This window comes from Canis lupus, chromosome 5 (assembly GCF_011100685.1).
Source record: "Canis lupus familiaris isolate Mischka breed German Shepherd chromosome 5, alternate assembly UU_Cfam_GSD_1.0, whole genome shotgun sequence".
Taxonomy (NCBI): domain Eukaryota; kingdom Metazoa; phylum Chordata; class Mammalia; order Carnivora; family Canidae; genus Canis; species Canis lupus.
Window position 1 is genome coordinate 57541428 of NC_049226.1, and position 22581 is coordinate 57564008.

General features: G+C 50.9%; 1 protein-coding gene and 1 long non-coding RNA gene across 8 annotated transcripts in view; one reads left to right on the plus strand and one right to left on the minus strand.

The window, feature by feature from the left end:
* Positions 1-22581, plus strand: part of PRKCZ (protein kinase C zeta) — a 101379-nt gene that overhangs the window by 53061 nt on the left and 25737 nt on the right. For all 6 annotated transcript variants that reach the window (XM_038537676.1, XM_038537678.1, XM_038537677.1 and 3 more), the window contains 2 exons: positions 16151-16236; positions 21772-21903. In XM_038537676.1, the coding sequence (XP_038393604.1) occupies positions 16151-16236; positions 21772-21903 (218 nt within the window). The remainder of the gene's footprint in view (positions 1-16150; positions 16237-21771; positions 21904-22581) is intronic.
* Positions 18669-22564, minus strand: LOC111095963. Of its 2 annotated transcripts, none has more exons than XR_005359795.1 (3): positions 22323-22564; positions 20565-21887; positions 18669-19022 (listed from the first exon to the last, which is right to left on the minus strand). It is a non-coding gene; the product is annotated as an uncharacterized LOC111095963 (long non-coding RNA). The 2 variants fall into 2 exon arrangements; XR_005359794.1 differs by having other exon boundaries at positions 20534-21887.

Below are 22581 nucleotides of genomic sequence, written 5' to 3' on the forward strand. Positions count from 1 at the left end.
ACCCCAACTGGGTGTCTTGCAGTTTAACTCAATTCTGACATGTCTGCCTGGGGTCAGCGCAGACCCCACAGGTTGAGGGCTGATGCCCCGGCTCAGACACCTGTCCTACCACCAACTGGCCTCCACTCCTAACCGACGTTGGTAGATCAGGTGTCCCAAGACCCCTGCTCAGGCTCACAAAACTCAGAGAAACACTGACATCTACCAGTTTCAGAGAGGAGACGTGAAGGGCAGGATTTGGGTGGGGGGCTGTGGACCTCCAGGCTCCCTCTAGGTCCAGTGCCTGGAAGCTCTACCTGGTTAGCCTAGGGACTTTTGCAGAGATTGCCATTACAAAGGTGTGGGTGAAATCACCGGCCAGCCTCCAGCCCTGCTCCTGTCCCCAAGGTTGGGCATGGGGCTGAGATAACCAGCCCCCCAATCATGCCTTGGTCTTATGGTGGCCAGCCCCCATCCTGAAGTTGCCCAGGGCCCAGGCCCTGAGTCACATCACTCCGGAGGGGTGAGGGCTTCAGGTGGTGTGTGCTAGGAACACATCTGTGATAAACATGCTGCATCATACCCCCTCCAGGCTGTGGGGAATTCCTCCTTCACACCTTTCCCAGAACATGAGGTTGTTGGCAGTTCCTCATTTGTGCCAACAGAGTCAATGTAAAGTGACATCAAATTCTGGCCTTGATTTGTATTTCCTCATCTCCCGGAGGAATGCTTATGGGGTTACCTTCTTTTTTTAATTTTTTTTTCTTTTTCTTTCTTTCCTTTTTTTTAAGTATTTTTTTTAAATTTTTATTTATTTATGATAGTCACAGAGAGAGAGAGAGAGAGAGAGGCAGAGACACAGGCAGAGGGAGAAGCAGGCTCCATGCACCGGGAGCCCGACATGGGATTCGATCCCGGGTCTCCAGGATCGCGCCCTGGGCCAAAGACAGGCGCTAAACCGCTGCGCCACCCAGGGATCCCTAATTTTTTTTTCTTTTAAGATTTATTTATTTGTTCATGAGAGAAAGAGAGAAGTAGAGATACAGGCAGAGGGAGAAGCAGGACTTGATCTCAGGACCCTGAGATCACGCCCTGAGCTGAAGGCAGATGCTCAATCACTGAGCCACCAGGGGACCCCTGGGCTAACCTTCAGACCATGGTACTTTTTTTTTTTTTTAAAGATTTTTATTTAATTTTATGAGATAGAGAAAAAGAGAGAGCATGAGTAAGGGGAAGGGCAGGGGGAGAGGGAGAAGCAGACTCCCCACTGATGGTGGAGCCCCTCATGCAGCTCAATCCCGGGGCTTCCTCTTCATTCTTTTGCTGAAGAAAATGGAATCTTACCTTGCCATTAGTGCTTTTTTTTTTTTTTTTTTTTTTTAAGATTTTATTTCATTCATGAGAAACACACAGAGAGAGGCAAAGACATAGTCAGAGGGAGAAGAAAGGCTCCCTGTAGGGAGCCTGTGGCGGGACTTGATCCCAGAACCCTGGGATCACACCCTGAGCTGAAGGCAGACACTCAATCAGTGACATACCCAGGCACCCCACAATTAGTGCTTTTTGTACTGTGTTGAAGAAATGCCTCTTCACCCCAAGGGGCTGAACATTCCATCTCTTGCCAAGATTGCAAGCTTTTATTATTCCTACGACTCCTGGGAGTGGACTTTATGTACAGTGTAGGGTCCAGGTCTTTTGCATCCTTGCTGATGACAAGTTGATCTAGGACCATTTCTTGAAAAGCCCATCCCTTCCCCACCACCTCTCAGTGGCATCCTTGTCATAAATTAGGTGACGGTTTGTGTGGGGACCTGTTTCTGGGACTTCTGTCCCATTGATCTCTTGTACCAACATCACACTGTCTTAATTCAGCTTTAATAACTGTTGATACAATGCGTTGTAAATCCTCCAGTGTTGTTTTCCCTCAAGATTATTGTGATGGTTCTCTGCCTTTTTCATTTCTGTACAGATTTTACAAGTGGCTTATAAATTCCCAAAAACCCAGTGGGGCTTTTTGTTTGTTTTTAGTTTGGGTTGCGTTTGAATGCATAGATTAATGTCTTTACAGTAGTGAGGCTTCCGACCCAAGAGTACTTGCTTACCCCTTTTTCCCATTTTCTCAGTAACATTTTATATAGCCTTTTTTTGTTAGAGCACTTCACTGGTATTTAATTTCTTATGCTGTTTTAAACAGTGTTACTTTTATAGTTTTCTATTTGTTGATAGAAATGCAATTAACTGTTTTATATTGTCTTGTCCAGCAACCATGTTAAATTCACATATTTATCCCAGCTCTTTAGGTGCAGACTCCCGTGAATTTCCGAGACTAGCATTCCTCCATGAATGGGCTCTATTTCTACCTCTCCAACCCGACATCTGCTGCCTTGCAGCACTGGCACTGTTTATCTTTCCAAACCAATGTGGAACAGAAGTGGTGACTCAAAAGCTTCACCATTAAGGATGTTTGTGGAATGATTTTTTTTTTTTTCTTTTGTAAGTTCCCACCATCAAATTAAGGAGGTTCTATCTTATTTCTAGTTGAGAGTTTTTGTCCTGAATTGTACTGGATTTTATCACATGCTTCTTTTCTTTGTCTGTTGACATGTTTTTCTCTTTTATTCTATTAATAAGGTAAATTAGGGGTTCCTGGGTGGCTTAGTTGGCTGAGCGTCCAACTCTTGATTTCAGCTCAGGTCATGATCTCAGGGTCATGGAATTGAGCCCCGAGTCAGGGCCCCATGCTCAGTGGCGAACCTGCTTCTCCCTCTCCCTCTGCCCCTCCTCCTGCTCGTGCACGCTCTCTCTTTCTCTCTCTCTCTAAAATAAATAAAATCTTTTTTTAAAACAGTGAATTAACTGATTGACTTTGAACATTAACCAACCCCAGATCCCCTTCATGCACTCCGTTTGGTTGTAATGCATTTATTACCTTTTGTATATTTCACCAAATTCAATTTGCTAATATTTTGTTTGGTGTTTTTGCAACTATATTTGTGAGAGAGATTGGCCTGTTTTCCTATTTAGTAATGTCACTGTCAGAATTTAGCGTGGAGGTATATTAGCATTATACAATTAAATGAGTTTTTTTTTTTAATTCTTGAGAAGATTTTACATAAAATTGATATTATTTCTAACTTAATTATTGGAGGAATTCACCAGTTAAGCCCTATGGATCTGGAGTTTTCTTTGTGGGAATGTTTTAAATTCTATGTTTAATTTTTATTTATTTTATTTTATTTTTTTATTTTTAAAGACTTATTTATTCATGAGAGACACAGAGGGAGAGATGGAGAGAGAGAGAGATAGGCAAAGACACAGGCAGAAGGAGAAGCAGTCTTCATGCAGGAAGCCTGATGTGGGACTCCATCCTGGGACTCTAGGATCATGCCCTGGGCCGAAGGCAGGCACTAAACCGCTGAGGCACCCAGGGATTCCCCTATATTTAATTTTTAAAATAGAAATTAACTATTGAGATTTTTGTATTTCTTCTCTTGTTATCTTTAGTCAAGTTGTTTGTTTTTTGTTTTTTTTTTTAGATTTTTAAAATTATTTATTTGAGAGAGGAGGTGTGAGCATCAGCAGGGGGAGGGGCATAGGGAGAGTATATCCCAGCAGACTCCTGCTGAGTGTGGAACCCAATGTGGGGCTTGATCCCATGACCCCAAGATCGGGATCCGACGTGATATCTGGGGTTGCACATTACACTGACTGAGCCACCCAGGTGCCTCAAGTTAAGTTGTGCTTTTAAGGACTCCAAAAGTCTAAATAATACTTATTGACATAGTTCATATCTTTATTGTGTTTTAAAATATCTTTATTTTAAAAATTTTTATCAGGATTTTTATTTATTTGAGAAAGAGAGAACATGAGCAGGGGAAGGGGCAGAGGGAGAAGCAGACTCCTTGCTGAGTAGGGAGCCCGATGTGGGCCTTGTCCTGGGATCAAGACCTGAGCTGAAATTAGATGCTTAACCAACTGACCCACCCAGGAGATCCTAAAATATCCTTCATATCTATAGATCTCATCAAATTATTAGGGATTTATCTTTCTCTTTTTAATTTTGTTACTTTTGTATTATGTGTTTTGTGCTATAATAGGTGCATACAAATTTAGGATCATGATACTTGCTTTTTGGATTGATGCTCTTATCACCATGAAATGTTGCTTTTTAAAAAAAAATAAAGATTTTATTTATTTATTTGACAAGGGAGAGAGAGAGAGCACAAGCAGGGGCAGTGGCAGGTAGAGGGGGTTGGAGAAGCAGACTCCCCACTGAGCAGGGAACCCAATGCAGGACTTGATCCCAGGACCGTAGGATCATGACCTGAGCTGAAGGCAGATGCTTTACCAACTGAGCCACCCAGATGCCTCACTCCTATGAATTTTTATGTTATTATTATGTGTAAATATCACATATATTTTAAACCTCACAAATCATCATTTACATTGTTTTACGGGTGCCTAGTGGCTTGTGGATTGAGTGTCTGACTCTGGATTACTCAGGTCATAATCTCAGGGTTGTGGGATCAAGCCCTGCATCAGGTTCCACGTTTAGTGCAGAGTCTGCTGAGGATTCTCCTTTCTCTGCCCCTCCGCCTCCAACTCTCTCTCTCAAAAATAAATAAATCTTAAAAATTATATATATATATATATATTACTTTAATGGTACCCATTCCAATTTACCTGTTTATTTAACCTTCTGATGTACTTCATTTCTTCCTGTCATGATCAAGCTTCTGTTTCCGTTTTTCTTCTCTCTGAAATACTTCCTTTAGTATCTCAGCACAGATTTGCTGACAGTTAATTGGTTCTTGTTTGTGTGAAAATGTGCTTCTTTTGCGTTCATTTTTGAGGGATATTTTTCACCAGATGCACAAGTGTAGGCAGTAAGTATTGTTCCTTCAGCACTTCTGTACGTTGTTTTCGGCCGCTCTTGTTCCTGCTGGAAAGTCACCTGTCGATCTTGTTCCCTGAAAGTAATGCTTCTTTCTCCCTCCCTCTCCCTCCCTCTCCCTCCCTCTCCCTCCTTCTCCCTCCTTTCTCCCTCCTTCTCCCTCCTTCTCCATCCTTCCCTCCCTCTTTTCTTTCTGGCTGCTTTTAAAATGGTCCTTGTTCTTCAATCTCAGCAGCCCCGTGAAGGAGAGGGAAGTATTGAATTTATTCCAACTGAGGACTGTAAAGCTTTTGGATCTGGGGCATAATGTCTTTTGTCTTTTTGGAAGGTGTCAGTGGTGTCTTCTCAAAGGCTGCCCTGTTGGCTCTGCCTTCTTCCTCCAGTACTCCCACCATCTCCCATATGTGTCTTATGCTCTTTTCTATACTTTATTCCATCCTGGTTTTCTTTACCTTCTGTGCCTCAATCTGGATATTTTCTTTTTTTTTTTTTTTTTTAATCTGGATATTTTCTATTGATGGGTCTTGTTTTGTCTAATCTGCTCTTAAATCTTTCTCCTGAATTACTGATTCCAATGACTCTTTTTGGTTTTAAATTTCTGAAATCCTAGGGTATTGAGGGCTTCTCTCTTTTTTCTGTAGGTCTAGTTCAGTGGTGAAATCTTTTCATCTCATCTTTCTAAATACATTTAGATGTCTGAATCACCTGAGTCTGATTCTGTTGACTCTTTGGTATGCTTCCGTCTCTTAGCCTGCCTGGATATTTGTGATCAAATATCAGATACTGTGCTAGAAACACTGTAGGTGTAGGCCTCCGAATGATGTTATTTTCCTCATGAGAACATTTAATTTTATCCTGGCAGGTGGAATGTGGATGAATTACCTGGATTCAGCTCAGGCCTGTCCATTTCTCATTTTCCTTAAGTGTCTTCCAGTAGTGTCAACCCAGAAGGTCTGAGGGTTCCCCAGGATCCCGATGTCTACCTCTTATCTCCCTGGCACCATGAGTCAGCCCTAGTCTCTACCTGAACTGGCTTTTTTTTTTTTTTAATCTAGCAGCTGCTTCTTGGCCTCTCACCTTGAACTTTGGAAGCTCAGGGCCCAGCAGATACCTTGAAGGGAAACCACATGCCAGGCTACAGGGTCACTTCTTCATGGCTCCCTTTTCTAGAGTCTTGAGAGATCCTCCCAGCAAGGGCACTACCGCCCCACCCCCACCCCCAGGGGGCCTGGAGGGCAGAGCTTCAGCCCAGAGGGGATTAGATTTGCCTTGCTGAGTTGTGGGTTCCCTCGGGAACCATCCCCTTGCCTGCTTTCCTGTGGTTCCCTTTTGGAATGGTAATAGCCATCCAAGGCCTGTCTGGGCCTTGTATTTTAGAAGCACGTATCTTGTTTGGCTTCACAGATTCACAGAACAGGAATTTTGTCTCTGGGTAAATGGTACCTAGAGTCTGACCTATGCCTGATTAAATCAGACTGTGCACGTCAGAGCTGATGCCGGAGTTAGTTAAGACTTTGGGGGCTGTTGGGATGGAATGAGCGTATTCTGCTTGTGAGAAGGACATGGATTTGGGGCGGGAGACTGGGGTAGAGTGTTATGGACTGAACATGTCCCCTCAGAACTCCTGTGCTAAGTCCCTGACCCCTAACATGACGGTATTTGGAAATGAGGCCTTGGGGAGGTGATAGTTGAGGTCAGAGGGGCGGGACCCACGTGACGAGACCGGTGTCCTTAAAAGAGCCAGAGATCTGTCTCTGTCCTCTGAATGCATCGTGACAAGGCTGTCTTCAAGCCAGGAGGAGTCCTCGCTCGTCCGGCCCTGCGGGCACCCTGATCTCAGGCTGCCAGCCTCCAGACGGTGAGAGCTCTCTTGCACCCCCATCTCCCAGCACCCCAGGTCAACAAACACCCTTAGGCAAAGGGTTGTCTTGGGCATCATAAGTCCCCGTTTCCATCTCCAGATGGATGCCCATGAGCTGCATGCAGGTCTTGCTTTCTGTTTGGCCCCCAAGAACTCCCAACACAGCGTGAGGACATGAGGTCGCCCTGGTGACACATCTCTCCCCCTCTGGCATCATCTACTCTCCTAGTCACACGTCTGCTAGTGACGCCCTGGCACATTTTCCTTCATGTTGTGGCTTTGTTCTTGGAGATGGAATTAGATTCAGGCCCATTGGTTCCTGGGGCCAGCCCACATCATCAGGGCCCATTTTGCTGGTCAAGCTGCCCCCTCCTCCCCAGCAGCAGGTGCCTGCGGTACTCTTGTGGACCTGGCTCTGCACTCTGTGCCCAGGCGCTGCCCTCCATCATGGGAGAGGTGGCCGGTCCTGCTGCGGCCCCATGGGCTCTGGGCAGCTCCAAGCACTCTGCATTTTAAGCGAGTCCATACAGGAAACCCTCCACACAGAAATGAGTTGTGTTCAGTATGAAGTTATTGGTCATAGCTTACTTGGAAGTTGATATACGTTTTTCCATAGAATCTTTGTGAGATATTGGTCAGCCATTAAATTAAAACTTGATTTGTGCCCTGAAAACTTAAGATATTTGTGACAAAATTATTAGAAAATTGAACAATTATAATCCACCCCCCTCTTAAAACATCTTTTAAGATTGGTTTTCTTAACAAGTACTGACAGTATTTGGTGACGAAGGGACAGCTCTCTGAAGAGCCCCTGGCAGGGCTGTGACCCCCTCTTCCTGGGCAGTAAAGGGGTTACACCCCCGCTGTGGTGCTCTGTCACTGGCCACCCCATGTGCAGCGTGCTGCCAGCCCCTCCAAGCCCCCAACTTCCCTCTCAGGTAGCAGGCTTTCTTGACGTGAGCATTTCTTATTTTCAAAAATCCGCAACCTGATCATAGACATGCGCCTGTGTACGCCTGCTTGCTCACTAGGTTTCTCAGTGACAGTGAATCAGATAGGTCTCCCAACAGGTGACCTGTTAACACAGGCCCTCTCCAGGCCATCAGCACGTCTCTGTCCTCTTCCCACCACGAAGAGAGCCTTGCATCTCCTTCCCTGACCACTGACCCAGCTCCTCTGTGATGCGTTAGCCCCTCGTCCATCCATGGAATCCTGCTGTCCCCCAACTCGCTTTTGTGGCCTCGTGGAGCATGTGCTGGATGCTGCCTGTGGCCACCAGGGCAGGGAGAGTGGCGGGAAGCTCCTGGGGGTGCTGGTGAGTCCCAGGGACCATGTCCCAGCTACTGGCACGTGGGCACCATGTGGGGAGAAGCTTGGAAGGATGGCTGGTCACCAGACACAGAGACACAGGAGCGGGGTGCCGTCTCTTGTCCCCCTCTGCAGAGAGGCTGACCATCGTGTGGCCTTTACACGATTTCAGCTTGAAACCACAGTCTGCCAGCAGGTGTGGCCCTGGGGCTGCCTCAGTGCTGCCGGGTGGCAGTGCTGGCACATGCTCTGGGAGACCACCATGGCTGCAGCAGACAGGCAGCTTGCCCCAGTGATGCCCCGACATGTGTCTGGAGGAGGTGGTGCCTGGGTGGATCCAGCTGAGCCAAGGCCAGGCTCACTCTGTCTGCCTTCCTCCTCAGCACGTGGATGCTGCCCCCATCCTGTCCATCCAGCCAGCAGGGACTGAGCCTGGTGCCCCTGCTCCCAGGGGAGAAGGGCCATCCGGCCTGGGAGGGAAGTCCCTCTCTGCAGTCTGGTAGGGCCATTTCAGTCATGTAACTGCCTTGGACTAATGATATCACTAGGGTCACCCTGCTCCGATTGCTTTAGAGCAGGTGAGGTCAGCGCCCCACCCCCAGCAATGCCAAGGTTTTTGGGGGGTGATGCCAGGACCACGGGAGGAGGGGCAGGCAGGTGTCAGGGGCAGCTCCAAACAGGTGGGAAGAAGCCTAGTTGATGTTTGCTTCCAGTGAGAAAGGCCAGGGCATCCAGTGACAAGTGCCTTGCATGCACCCTGGGCAGTGAAGTCTTGCTGCATGTCACCACCGCTTGGGGGGCCCAGCCAAGGACTCTGACCATGTGGTTGATTAGGCCACACCCCCTGGGGCATCATTGTCCTGACTTGCACTTCCCTCCAGTGCTCCGCCAATTACATATTCATCGTGTTTCCCATCAGTTCTAAGAGGACAGGCACTTCTGCCCATTTTCTCTGTGTCCCTCATGCCTGCCAAGGGTGCAGGCTGGGATCCAGAGATGAGCAAGTGTGGGCAAGTGGGACGGGGTGCCAGGACGGAGGTTGGCAGAGCTTCGCTTCCGTACCGGCCAGTCGAGCACCTTTGTCATCTTCTGCGTACTTACCTAGATTTTTGTGGTATTGTGACAAAGGCCATGTTCTGTGGGGAGGACGGGGCCCTGCAGTGCCGGCAGGAGCCAGCCGAGCGTGCCACTTCCATGGGAGCAAGGGCTGTGGCTGATGTGACCCGAGGCGGCCACCCGCCTCCCATGCCTTGCGGCTTCCTGCTGTGTGGCCCCAGACCTTTCCCAGGCCCACTGCAGTTACTGCGGTTCTTCCTCACTCACCTTTCAAAGCCCAGCATACTTTGACACTTTCAGCAGGGAAACAAATGATGGTGAGAAGCAGGCTTGTGATCAGGGACATCCCTCCGTGGAAGAGGCCTGTGCCCTGGCTGTGGGGCCTGTCCTGCTCTGCATCCTGCTCCTTGCAGCCTTGGAGCAGGGGCCACAGCTGGGTCCTCCTGTCACTGTGACCATATATCTGTCCATACTCCCCATGGTCCCTCAGAACCTCCCAGCCCAGTGCCTGCTAGGCTTCACAGCAGCACCAAATGTTGGCCCTGCAGCCAGGCTGATGTCCTGCTTGAAACCCCAAATGGCTGGTTTCAGAGGGTCACGTGGCAGCGTGTAGTAGGAGCCTTTAGTGGTGAGAACAGGGAGTCCTGGGGGAAATGTATGGTGAACCCAGATGCTGGTGGGGTGATGTGATACAGAGGACAGCCATGTGGGGCCTCCAGCTGCCCGCCTTTTTGCCTACATGCACATCTCTGCACACGTCCTGGATGCGCATGACCAGGACATCTTAGTTGTCTTCACCCAGGAAATGTGTTCTTTATCATTACTGTTTTGCATCAGATGTTTGCCCAGCATGAGACAGGGCTGGACCTTGTACTGGAGAGACCTGGTGAGTGACAGGGTCCCTGCCTTCGAGGGCACAGCGTCCAGTTAGGGTTGCTCCCCTAGGAGGGAGCTGGGTCTGCCCTGAGCCAGCTGTACTCTGCTTCCCGCCCTATGGCCCGAGGCCACCTCACCAGCATCTTGGCCCTGCTTGGGACCAGGTCCCTCAGCTGGGATGCCCCCCTGGGGCGGGGCAGGGACATTCATCTGTAGTCATGCCGTGTGCCTGTGCCTGGTGTGGGAGCACTCCCTGCCTGGCTCTGAGGTGCCGCGGGGCCATCCATGCAGTGTGGCTGTGCCGATCACTCTGGACTGTGGCCCATTTCCTGTGAACAGCAAGAGAGGTCTGCACGCCTTGCTGCCCTGCCCCGGAAATTCAGCACAGCCCACACTTGTCCCTGTATCTGCGGGACATGGGGTTGGTTTCACACTGTCGCTCCACGCACAGTTCTTGTCAGCCCTCAAGACACTGGATTGCCATAGAAACTGAGCTCGTTAAAATTCCCTGCAGCCTCCTAATTATAGAATTTCAAAGACAAGCAAAAGATCTTCTGAGGGTTGGAGTCAAGGCTGAGTTGGGGGCGGGGGAGCAGCCCACGCGTGCTGCATGCCGCTGGGAGCTGGCCGGGCTTCTCTGCGGGCACTGGGAAGGGCCCCCGGCAGACACCCCCTGATCGCACCGCCGGGCAGAGCCCTCTGACCCACAAGAACTTGGGGCAGGTGCTGGGTGAGCGGAGGCCCTTTCTGCCGCCCAACTTGTCTGCGGGTCCCTTGTTTGTGGGGGACTGAGATCAGCGAGGATGAGGTGGATACCCAGTGGGGGCGCAGGGCAGCTTCATTCCCAGAGCCCATCCCTCCACACACATGTTCTCTGAGGACACGCGCTCTTTTCTTCCTTTTTACAGTACGGCTGTCACTTCTGATCAGGAATAGGGGCTGTGACTTTCCAGGCAGAAACCCAGAATCTACAAACGTGACCGTTGTTGGAGCCAGGGGCCCACGAGGCTGACAGCCCTGGCCTCTGAGTGCAGGGGACGGCTGGGCCCACACTGCCTCCATGGTAACCTCTGAGCTCAGGGGCTCAGGAAGGCGCAGTGGGTACCATCCAGCTGCCTCCAGCCCTGCGCTTGGGGAACCTTCTAGTAAAGAGGCTGAGGCTTGAAAATTTGGGGGGGTTTTGGGGGCTGCCATGGTAGGAATGTGGGTTTTTCAGGAAAGGTGCTCAGTTGATTTAGAAGTTAGGGAGGTAAGGGGCGCCTGGGGGGCTCTGTCGGTGAAGCGTCTGCCTTGGGCTCGGGTCATGATCCAAGGTCCTGGGATCAGCCCTGTATCAGGCTCCCTGCTCAGCAGAGAGTCTGCTTCTTCCTCTCCCTGTGCTACTCCCCCTTTTCCCTCTCTCGTTCTTGCTCTCTGTCAAGTAAATAAATAAAATCTTTAAAAAAAATTAAGGAGGTGGTAATCCCAGTGCAGTCTTGAGAGAAACACCCACAAACCCCAGGAGAGGGGCATTGGACACAGCATCTGACCTGCGCGCCTCACTGCCTGCGGGGTCGTCGAGAGCAGGGACAGTGGGCAAAGTGTAGGACATGCAGTGTGGGATTCTGGGTGGCATCAGAACGAGGGCCTCGGGGAGAAGCCAAGGAAACCTGAATAGAGATGATGATTGCTTCATTAGTTGGAACAAACGTGCCGCACACTTGCACGACGTTAGCCAGAGGACGCCCTGTGGGCTCCTGTGCTGTCTCTGCGGTTTTCCCCCAGAGTCTATGCTAAAACAGGAAGGGTATTGAGAAGGAAGCTGAGGAGTTGCCAGCTAAAGCTGGAGTTTAGGAAATAGCACTGGTGCTCGTGTCGGTGTTGATGAGAGCGTCTGAGGGAAGTTGGGTGCTGAGCAGCAGGGCAGCTGCAGGCAGGTGTGTGGGAGCTCCCCATACTGACCTTCAACTTTCTGTAAATCTGAAATAAACTATGTGTATGTAAGTGAAGAATGTCCTGCTGTCCCTGTGGTTCGTTACAACTCACCTGACCACTGCTTTTCCACTGTGTAGCCTGGGCATGGAGGACTCCCCAGGGGCTCCCCTGCCTTTTCTGAGGTGGTGCCAAGCACCCAGCACCCCTCCAGGGTCCACAGCGCCAGGGGCCCTGGAAACGCCTCCCTGTCTCTGCATGGGATGGGGGTGATGGTAAATTCCATCCTGTGGACCTTATGTGGATCCAGGTTCTGCAGAGAAACAGATCCAATAGGATGTGCGTCAAGTGAAGAGGAGCACTGTTGTAAGGAACTGGCCCGTGCAGGTAGGAAGGTGGGCAAGTCCAGACTCTGCAGGACAGGCGGGCAGGCTGCAGACCCAGTTTGGGCCTAATAAGCTTCTGTTTGAATCCAAAGTCTGGCTGCTGCGGGATTCCCTCTTGCTCAGAGGATGCTGGTCCCCTTCCACTGATTAGATGGGGCCCACCCGCATCACAGAGGCCAACCTGCCTCATTCACAACCCAAGGATTGAAATGGCGGTCTCATCCAAAACCACTTGTGGGGCTGCCTGGGTTCCCCAGTGGCTTAAGTGTCTGACTCTTGATCTCAGCTTAGATCTTGATCTCAGGGTTGTGAGTTCGAGCCTTGCCTTGGGCTCCAGGCTGGACGGAGAGCCTACTTAAAAAACAAATAAAACAAAAAAAAGAAATGAAACAGGGACACCTGGGTGGCTCAGTGGTTGGGCATCTACCTTTGGCTCAGGGAGTGATCCTGGAGATCTAGGATCAAGTCCCTCTTTGGGCTCCCTGTGAGGAGCCTGCTTCTCCCTCTGCCAATGTCTCTGACTCTCTCTTCTCTGTGTCTCTCATGAATAAATAAAATCCTAAAAAAAAAAAAAAAGAAACAAAACAAAACAAACACCCTATGGAAACATCCAGAGTAACGTTTGACTACATATCCATGCACCCCGGCCCAGTCCAGCTAACATACAAGATGAACCACCATGTCCTACCCCAGGCCAGGGGGCACCCGTACACATTTTCCGAAACCATACCAGTTAAAGACAGCAGCAAGACCGTGCTACTGCCTCACATGAACTGGCAGGTGGGCAGCAGTGGTGGGCGAGGGCATGGCAGGACATGGACTCGGGTATACATCCCGTGTCACTTCCTAGGGGCAGCAGTGGCAGGGGTGGGGGCCGCCTCTGGGAGGGCTGGCAGCTGGGGACAGGGCCTTTCTTTGCCTACTTAGAGCTTTGTTTCATTTTTTAAAATTTGATATACTTTATTTAAATAAAATTCAGCACCTGTTCCCCTCTGCACCCCCAAAAAAACATTTAAATTGAATCCTTAAAGAAAAATTGAGATGGAATGATTTGAATATGAGTTGGAAGGAAATACCTGAAAAGTTTGTAGCCATACCATTGTTGCTACCTCTGGTCCTTCCCCCTGTTTTTACTCTTTTAATTGTTTATGGTTTTGTTTTGTTGGTTTTTTTTAAGATTTTATTTGCTTGAGAGAGAGTGAACGGAAGCAGGGGGAGGGACAGAGGGAGAGGGAGAAGCACTTTACACTGAGCGGGATGCGGGACTTGATCCCAGGACCCCGGGATCACGACCTTGGCTGAAGGCAGATGCTTCACTGACTGAGCCCAGGCGTCCCTGCCTGTGGTCAGAGTGGCATTCAGGTGCCCGAGGAACACGTTTCTCACGTACTCACAGAGTGTACGGTGTAGCGGACAAGTGTGCCCCTAGCAACCGGCAGGATAGAACTTAACCAGTACCTGCCCGCCATGGACTGTCGGCTGGAGGCCACTCTGTCTCGAACTTGGCTTTGGTCTTTCACATACTAGAAGATTTCATGTCACAACTGTGCTTCCTGTAACAATTAGCCCCCCTCTGGGAGAAAAAGCAATCTCTAGTTGCTCTACATTTGGGGTTACAGAGATTAATCCTGGCCAATCAGTCAGGTTTCTCAGATTCTTCTGGTCATTCTCACTGCCTTTCTTCTGTGAAACATCTTTTCTTTGTTATTTGTACAAGTCCTGTATGCATCCTGAATTATTGATTCTTGTTGCTCTGTGTGCCGATCCTTTACATTGATCATCTTTTGCTGTCATGATGGCCTCTGGATGGACAGACACCCTCGCTTCAATGCACTCAGATGCACCTGCCACTTTTTCTAGTATTTTTATGTTTTCAGAATTCTTCATATTATTAAGGTCTTCTCCTACATTTCCTTCTAAAATTTGCCATCATTTTACTTATGTTTAAGTTCTAATTTTTGGAGGGGGCAAATTTGTGTGTGGAGTGAGGCAGGTGTCATAGTCTGCTGGGGCTTCCAGACGGGCTGCAAGAAGCAGGAACTTACTTCCCTGCATTCTGGGTCAGGGTGCTGTCAGGGCAGATTCCTGGCTTCCAGATAGCCCCTGCCCCGAGGTCTGCACAGGGTGGCATGAGCTCTGGGATCTCTCCCTTTCCTGATAGGGCACTAATCCCAGCGTGGGACCCCACCTCTGAATGTGGCCCCTGGGGGTTAGGGCTTCAGTGGATGAATTGGGGGTCAGGCAGACAGTCCAGCTACAGGCATTGGGTGTTTCTCACTGTGGAGAAGGGGCGGCCATTACTTGTACTCTGGGCCTGTGGGGGCCACGTGTACCCCTTGGTTTTGCCCTCTCATGCTATGCAGTCCTTCACACCCCTTGGCCTCTGCTAAGGCATCTTGATGTGTCTTATTTCCAGCGACTTTAGCCAAATGTAAAGGGAGTATTTGTAGATTTCTGTGTGGTGGGCACAAGAAAACCAGCGGGCCAGCTGGCTCCTTCTGCATCTCTGTGTCCCCTCATCTGGATCGGACATTCAGTACCTTCTCTCTGCAGGACAGCTGGGGGTTGTGAATGCTACCTGCAGTGAGGGTTGGGGGCACACGTGGGGACCTGGGAACAGTCAGTCCTGTGGACATTAGCATGGACCTGCCCTGGCCAGGCTTCCCCCAAACCGAGCCCAGTAGGCTGGAAGGGCTTGATATGGCAAGACACACCCTGTTGTACAGGCAAAGGCCCTGAGGATCACCAGGACTCCTTAGAGCCTAGGGGCAGGTAGGCCTGAGGGTGGCACTTGCGTCCCGTGGACCCTAGGCCTGATGCCCAGTGTGAACTTGCAGATGGGGGAGCGGGAGGGGAAGGCTGGTGTGGCCTCCCCTCTGGCCCCCCAGGCCCTGCTCTCGTCTGGCCATCAGCTGAAGAGTCTGTGGCAGGAAAACTTGGAGGGGTCCTGGGCGATGCATGGGCGTCTGCCAAACCTCAGCTGCCCAGCAGCTGTGGGGCTCCTGCCCGGAAGAATCTGGACTTCCTGTTTCTCACCCCATCTTTCACTGAAAGGGAGAGAAGTGGGCTCTGCAGAGGCTATGACCTGATGTCAGCGGTCCAGACAGAGCTGGTAATTTGCTTGTTTTAAAAACATTTCGTTAGTTTCCACATTGGTGTATATCCGTGGCACTTCCATGACTCATGAAAGTGGCTTTCACTACGAAACTTTATAAAAGCACAAAGCTTCCCGTTGTATCCTGAGTATTTTGTTTGTACCAGCATTTGGTTCGGAGAATTTGAAAGGAGCGCAGCTACGAACCTTTTTAGGGAAGAATGAAACTAACAGTTCTAGTTACACATCGAGCTCTGGCATTTTTTATTAGCAGCGTCCTTCTTACAAGTTTGGATTATTGAATGCAGTTTTTGAAAGCGACATGTTTGGTAACCCTTGACTCAGCATAAGTACTCAGTGTGTCTGCCTCACCTCTGCCCTGAGATCTACCAGCACGGGGGCGCACAACACCGAGCGGGGGTGTCTCCTGTCCAGGTGGGCAGGATGCCTGGCCGCAGGCTGCGTTTTGGGAGGACCATGGACTCCACGTGGCAGCCGCTGCCCCTCCTTGGATCGTGAGGCGTGAGCTCACAGCCTGTGCAAACCGCACCCGAGTGGAAATGGGGCCTGGTTTCCATGCCTGGGGGGAAGGACGGTGGAAAGGAAAACAGGGAGGCGGTCTGGAAGTGTGTTGGCCTCCAATGACTTCCTGGCCGGACCCTCTGGGGGATGCTTAGTTGTTGTCGCTCCGGGGCAGCCCATCCCTGTGGGCACCTTGGGTGGGGAGTGGTGGGGCTGGCAGGCCGCAGGGCTATTTCTTTACCCCTCTCTCCTGTCCCCCCTAGAATCCATCTACCGCCGCGGAGCCAGAAGATGGAGGAAGCTGTACCGCGCCAACGGCCATCTCTTCCAGGCCAAGCGCTTTAACAGGGTGAGTGCTACCATCTTGGCCCCCAGCACCCCCCAGCCTGTCCCCGCCCAGCCTGTGATGCCCTCACCAGTGAAGAGAAAGGTGGGGACACTTCCTCTGAGAGTGGACCAGGCTTCAGAGACCTCAGAAGGCCATTCTGCATGTGGTGGCTGCCTGGCAATGCAGCGTGTACGTCTTCGTGTCTGTGCTGGCCAGGGTCAGGCAGCTCTTGCTGGAGCACAGTGGCTCTGAGATCTTGCCCTGCTTGCATCCAGAAGTGGGTCTGCAGATTTGACCAATGACGCTGGCGTGCATATTGTGCTGCTCAGTGTGTCCTCCTGGCCGCAGGCGTCTCTTATGTGCCCTGGGAACCCCAGGCAGCTCCGTGTCTGCCGCCCACACGGCCCCACTGCCTGGCTCACCTGTTCCATCCTTTCTCTTCAGGATGTACTTATTTTCTCTGAAAGTGTTGTGATTCAGGTGCCTACAGGTATCCTGCAGGCCAAGGACCTTTATTGTCCTGGAACTGCCAGAACCAAGCCCCATAGTCTGGGGACTTCAGGCAGAAACTCACTCTCTCCTGGTCCTGGAGCCAGAGGTCCAAACCCTGTGTGCAGGGCCATGCTGTCTCAGCTCTAGAGGATCGTCCTTCCTGTGTCTTTGCTGCTCCTAGGGGCTGCTGGCAATCCTCAGTTTGTAGCTGCAAGGACCCCACTTATGCTCTGTACTCACATGACCTGTCCTCTCTCCCAAGGACACCAGGCAGGATTAGGGCCGGCCCACTCCAGTATGACTTCATTTTAACTTAACTATACATCTACAAAAATTATTTTTCCAAGGGAGGTCACATTTGGAGATTCTAAGGGAACGTGAATTTGGGGGACACTATTCACATGCTTCGCTGAGGGCCTTTGCATGTGCTGTGTACTCCACCCTGCCCACCCACCCCCACGTGCTCAGAGCTCATGCTCTGCTGTACTTTCTGTCTTGGCTCAGACAGTTATCCCTGCAGCCCTTTCCCTGTGGCCCCCGTTCACATATACACCTGGTGTTCCCCACAACTCTGCGTCTGCTGCCTCCCCATTGGGCGCAGGGACTCCCGACACCGATTTGTTGCTATAGTGATTGGAGGAGTCAGCTAGGGAGACCTAGGGGCACTGAGTTAGGGAAAGAATGGGGCATGTCTGTCTGGAATGAGAACCCAGGGTGCAGGAGAACATAGGGTGACTTGGGGGGTCAGGCATCACCTAGCGAGGTGGGTGTGTGAGAGGACCCTGCTGGAGCAGTAGGACAGGGGTGGGGATGCATAGATGATGGACCTCTCTCGTATCTCTGGATGGACTGATGCGGTGTGGACGGGAGATGCTGTGGTGAGCCAACCAGAAGCGATGCACCCTGGCTGCTAACGGTCTAAACACATGGAAAGGCCCAAACCCCAGGGTGCAAGGCACCCGCTGCCCCCACCTCATGTTTATTTTACCAGCCAGCTCTGTGGCCAGGTGGCTTCTCTTTCTGCATATCTGGGCCCTGGCTTGGTCCTGTACAGAGAGGGGTTTTGGCCAGATGGGACTGGCCACCTTTGGAATATCAGACAGAGGGTTCTAGGAGCCCCGCCCCACTCCCACACATGTCGACTTTCAGGGAAATGCTCTTTCCTTTATTACAGCTGACATTGGTCCAAGATGAAGCCCACCCACCCAGCAAGACAGGCTGGGGCCCAGGGAGTACAGAGGAATCTGGCTTCTGCTACCCTGCAGATTTTAGGAGAAAAACCCATTTCTCTGGTTGCAGGGTACAGACCCTCACACTCTCCCCCTGCCTGCCCTCTCCCCAGAGTCAGTGAGAAAGGGCTTTTCCTCCCCAAGGAGAAGTAGGGACTCCTACCAGCCCATTCCCACCCTATTATACATGTCTAGCTACCCCTAGAGCACCAAAAGTTGCTTTTCACAAACACAGGGAGGATGAGAAGGGAGCCAGTGCAAAGACCCTCAACTCTTAGATTGTTTAGTTGCTCACAGAATGAGGCGGCAGACAGGCCTGCAATTAGTTGCCAGTTTTGATCCTCCCCAATTGCCCTTGGTTCTAAGACCCATGTCTTATCAGACCCTGGAGGCTGGCTCTGAACCATTCACTGTGTTAATCACAGGATCGTGCAGTTCACCTCCACCTATCACTTGAAAGGATGTTTTAAGAGCCACACACTTGGTTCTACAGGAATCAGCAAGACTTCTGGGCAGTAAAACCCACAAGAGATCATTTTTCATATTCTTCATTTGGTGACCCAAGGGCAGAAAGTGAGTGGGCATCATACGACTGAAGTTCCCAACCTAGATCTGTATTTGCCCTTCACAGGACTTTTCTTTTTTTTTTTTTTAATTTTTTTTAAATTTATTTATGATAGTCAGAGAGAGAGAGAGGAGAGAGAGAGAGAGAGAGAGAGAGAGAGAGAGAGAGAAGCAGGCTCCATGCACCGGGAGCCCAACGTGGGATTCGATCCCAGGTCTCCAGGATCGCACCCTGGGCCAAAGGCAGGCGCTAAACCGCTGCGCCACCCAGGGATCCCCAGGACTTTTCTTTTAGAACAGTGAGAAAAAGTTCCACTGGTGAATCAAAGGGAGAGATCCAGTGAGTTTCTGGAGAAGAAATGAAGACCTCTACCCTAGAAAAAGAGACACCAGTGACATAGATGGGCGGGGGGTGGGGGGGGAGTGGAGGCACAAGGGCGAGGTCAGAGTGGAACCCCCAGGCATGAGCATTTCCTGTAGATGCTGGTCAGGGGTTTCTCCCAAGCTTTTTGGCCCAAGCAGCTAGAAAAAGAAAAAAAAGAAAGAAAGAAAACGTTGGAGGAACGAGGCTACCCTCCCACCACAGGTGGAGCAGTAGCTTCTTATACCTTGTATGATGAGGTAGGAATGCTTGGAGAATCCGAAGCCTCAAGCTGGACTCCCGATCTGCTTGTGGCACTGATCCACAGCTTAACAGGCTGGCCCAGGAGGGCCCCCAGGGGCGCTGGTTCTCAGCAGTGCACCCGACCCCACAGAGGAACCTGAGCTCCTGGGTGGCTCAGTGGTTGAGCAACTGCCTTTGGCTCAGGACATGATCCTGGAGTCCCAGGATCAAATCCTGCATTGGGTTTCCTACATGGAGCCTGTTTCTCCCTCTGCCTATGTCTCTGTCTCTCTGTGTCTCTCATGAGTAAATAAAAATTCTCCAAAAAAAAAAAAAAAAGGGAACCTGAGCTCACAGTCAGAAGCGCTGAGGACAGTGGAAACAGGGCATCCGAGCAAGAACCAGCAGAAGCCCTGACCAAAGCGGGACTGAAAAGGAGAATATGTGATGAAAATATGAGCAAGGAACTGAGTCGGCAGCATGGAAGGAGACTTAAAAATATTTTCACCCCATTAATTTATTCATTCATGTGGATTTCAAAGTGTTGAAGCTTGGGGTTTAGGTTTTTTTTTTTTTTTTTAAGATTTTATTTATTCATGAGAGGCACAGAGAGAGAGGCAGAGACACAGGCAGAGGGAGAAGCAGCTCCATGCAGGCTTCATGCTGGGCCGAAGGGAGGCACTAAACAGCTGAGCCACCCAGGCATCCCAAGGCATTTAGATTTTATTTTATTTTTTAGCGTCATGTTTCCTGAGGTGCTAATAGTTCGAACAGAGGTCTGAGATCAAGAGCCTTTGACAGTGCTGTGGCAGCCTCTGCTGAGCAGCATGGACACTTGAATCCCACGTCCTTTCCTGATCCCTGGTGCGGAGCCTGGTGAGGCCACGCTGCTCCTAACCAGCTAGTCGCTGGCCCCTGCTTATCTCTGGGAAGGAATCTGTGAATTTGTAAAGGCAGCTGGGAATTTGCCCCTAACAGGGCCCAAGCATCGCAGATCAGTCATGAAGCAGGGACTGTGGGAAAGCTAAACATGTTAGCATATCGTATAGGAAAGGTGAATTGTTCTAAATGGCTTCACAAATGTTGTTTGACAGCAGAACACACAGAAGGGAATGAAAACAGGTCTTCATACTTGAAGCTTTCCTTTGAATTCCGAAGTCAGGCGTTCAGCAGTTGCCCTGCTTGGTCAATGCTGGCATGACACGACAGTGGCTGGGGTTGGAGGCCTTTGGAGAGGTGCCCCAGCGGCCACCCCCCTAGCTGACCCTCACCACTGCCTGCTGCACTTTGGCCCATTCCTTGACAGGGCCACACAGTCTGCATTTGGCTGCTCGTGGGATGGATGCTTTAGGCCACACGGAGGATTTGCAATAAATGCTTTTCTTTCCTGTTTCCAAAGTTAAAAGTAACAGGGTATGTGTGTGTTTACCTGACGTTAGGAACATGTATTGGGTACGCACGGTGTGCCGGGCACTGCCCCAGGCCTGACTGCAAGACCAGAAGCTCAGTGGTGGGGACCAGCCTCCTTGGGCGCTGCTTCCCTGCTTGGCGCTTCAAGGATGAGGAATCAGCTTCTCGGTGCCCATGGCTGTGAGCTCCAGACACGTGGCCAGTCTGTGCCCCCCACACACGCACCACAGCTGCTGTAAATGAACTCTGTTCAGAACAGTTATGGTCCTTTTTATTGTTCTCAGGAGTAATTAGACTCTCTCAAAAGAATGAAATTTGTTAAACATGGCACAAGGCAGCTAAAACATGCATAGGATTACGGCTGGAAAAAAGATGCTCACGGGACCCCGGCGCTACTGACATGCAGGTGCACCCGCTGCCGCATGTGACCAGATTTCTGAACACATTCATCTTCGCGCATGTTGTAACAGTCAGAAATTAGGAAAATGGGGCGTTTGGGGGGCTCAGTCAGTGAAGCGTCTGCTTTCAGCTCAGGTCATGATCCTGGTGTCCTGGGATTGAGTCCCAGGTCAGGCTCCCTGCTCTGCGGGGAGTCTGCTTCTCCCTCTGTCTGCTCCTCCCCCTGCTCCTGCTCTCGCATATTCACTCTCTCTCTCTCATTCTAATAAATTAATAAAATCTTTTTTAAAAATTAGGAAAACCATCAAACAAGCTGATAGTTATCATTAATTTCAGATGTTTAGAACCTTGAAGAGCAAAGATTGTAAAAATACCACAAAAATACCCACCCCAAGATAATCATAGACTGCTCCTAGCAGTTCAGTGTTTCGACACAACAAACGCCAGGCAGATTCTCTGTCTCTTTGGTCACACGGATGAGAATCTGGACATACCCCTGCCTGTCTCAGCCTAGGGGGGTCTCTGCTGCGATCCCCCTCCAGCCCCTGGAAGCAGGGGGGCCTTGCCCCAGGAGGGGTCTCATCACTCCTGCATGAGTGGAGTCCCAGCCCCCTCCTTGGGGTCCTTGGTTCCCCCAACCTTGGGATGGACCCCAGTGGGAGCTCTTTAGCTTGGACAGAGCCTGGTGTCCAGATGTGACCAGTGATCAGGGCACCTCTTGTCCTAGATCCCTGTCATCTTTTGAGGGAGTCAACTGCAAGATGCAACAAGCCCCAGTGCGTAGCAGGGTCTCCAGTGTAGCATGGGCATCAGAGGATACACAGGACCTCGGCTTAATGGCTGTGTTCTTGCCTGCAGAGAGCGTACTGTGGCCAGTGCAGCGAAAGGATATGGGGTCTCGCAAGGCAGGGCTACAGGTGCATCAACTGCAAGCTGCTAGTCCATAAACGCTGCCACGTGCTCGTCCCGCTGACCTGCAACAGGCATATGGTGAGTATGGGTCAGATGGGCCCAGGGCTGTGAGGGGGACAGCCTCAGGCTCATTGTCCATGCTGACCCCCGTGACCCTACATCTCCCTCTGTCCTAATAGGACCCTGCCACCAATGAGATAAAGGGAAGGGGTGACTGTGGGTTGCAGAGCCATGACCCAGACTGGCACCTGGGATGGGCCCTTCTTCCGAAGCCCTGTGAGCCCCCAGCTTGCATGGGGGCCTCTAGAGGGGCCTCCAGTGCCCTCGGCCGCCCTGGGGTGAAGATATGGGAGAGGAGGGGGCTCGTCTGTGCTGCTCTGCAAGTCAGAAGATGTGGCCCCTATGTACCCCTGCCCACAAGGCTGGCCCTTTTTTTGTTTCCCTACTGAGCATCCAGGCTGGGTTGTGCTCGTGGAACTGCTGAGCGGGAGACTGACCCGAACGTTGGATTCCTCCTGGGCCTCTGGCAGGCATGAGTCTGAGAGGCTTGGCTCCTCTGAGCACTACACGGGCTGCTGTGGGGGAATGGGCACTGTCTTCCTAAAGTCCTTTTACCCTCGGCTGCCAAAACCCACAAAGGTGCACATGCCGTCTGACCCCATGGGTCCACAACAGCCTAAACACTAAGGCCACCCCCAGAGATGCAGTCAGTCAGGGGCTGAGGGAGCTTCGTGCCAGCCAATAGGGGGCTGCCTC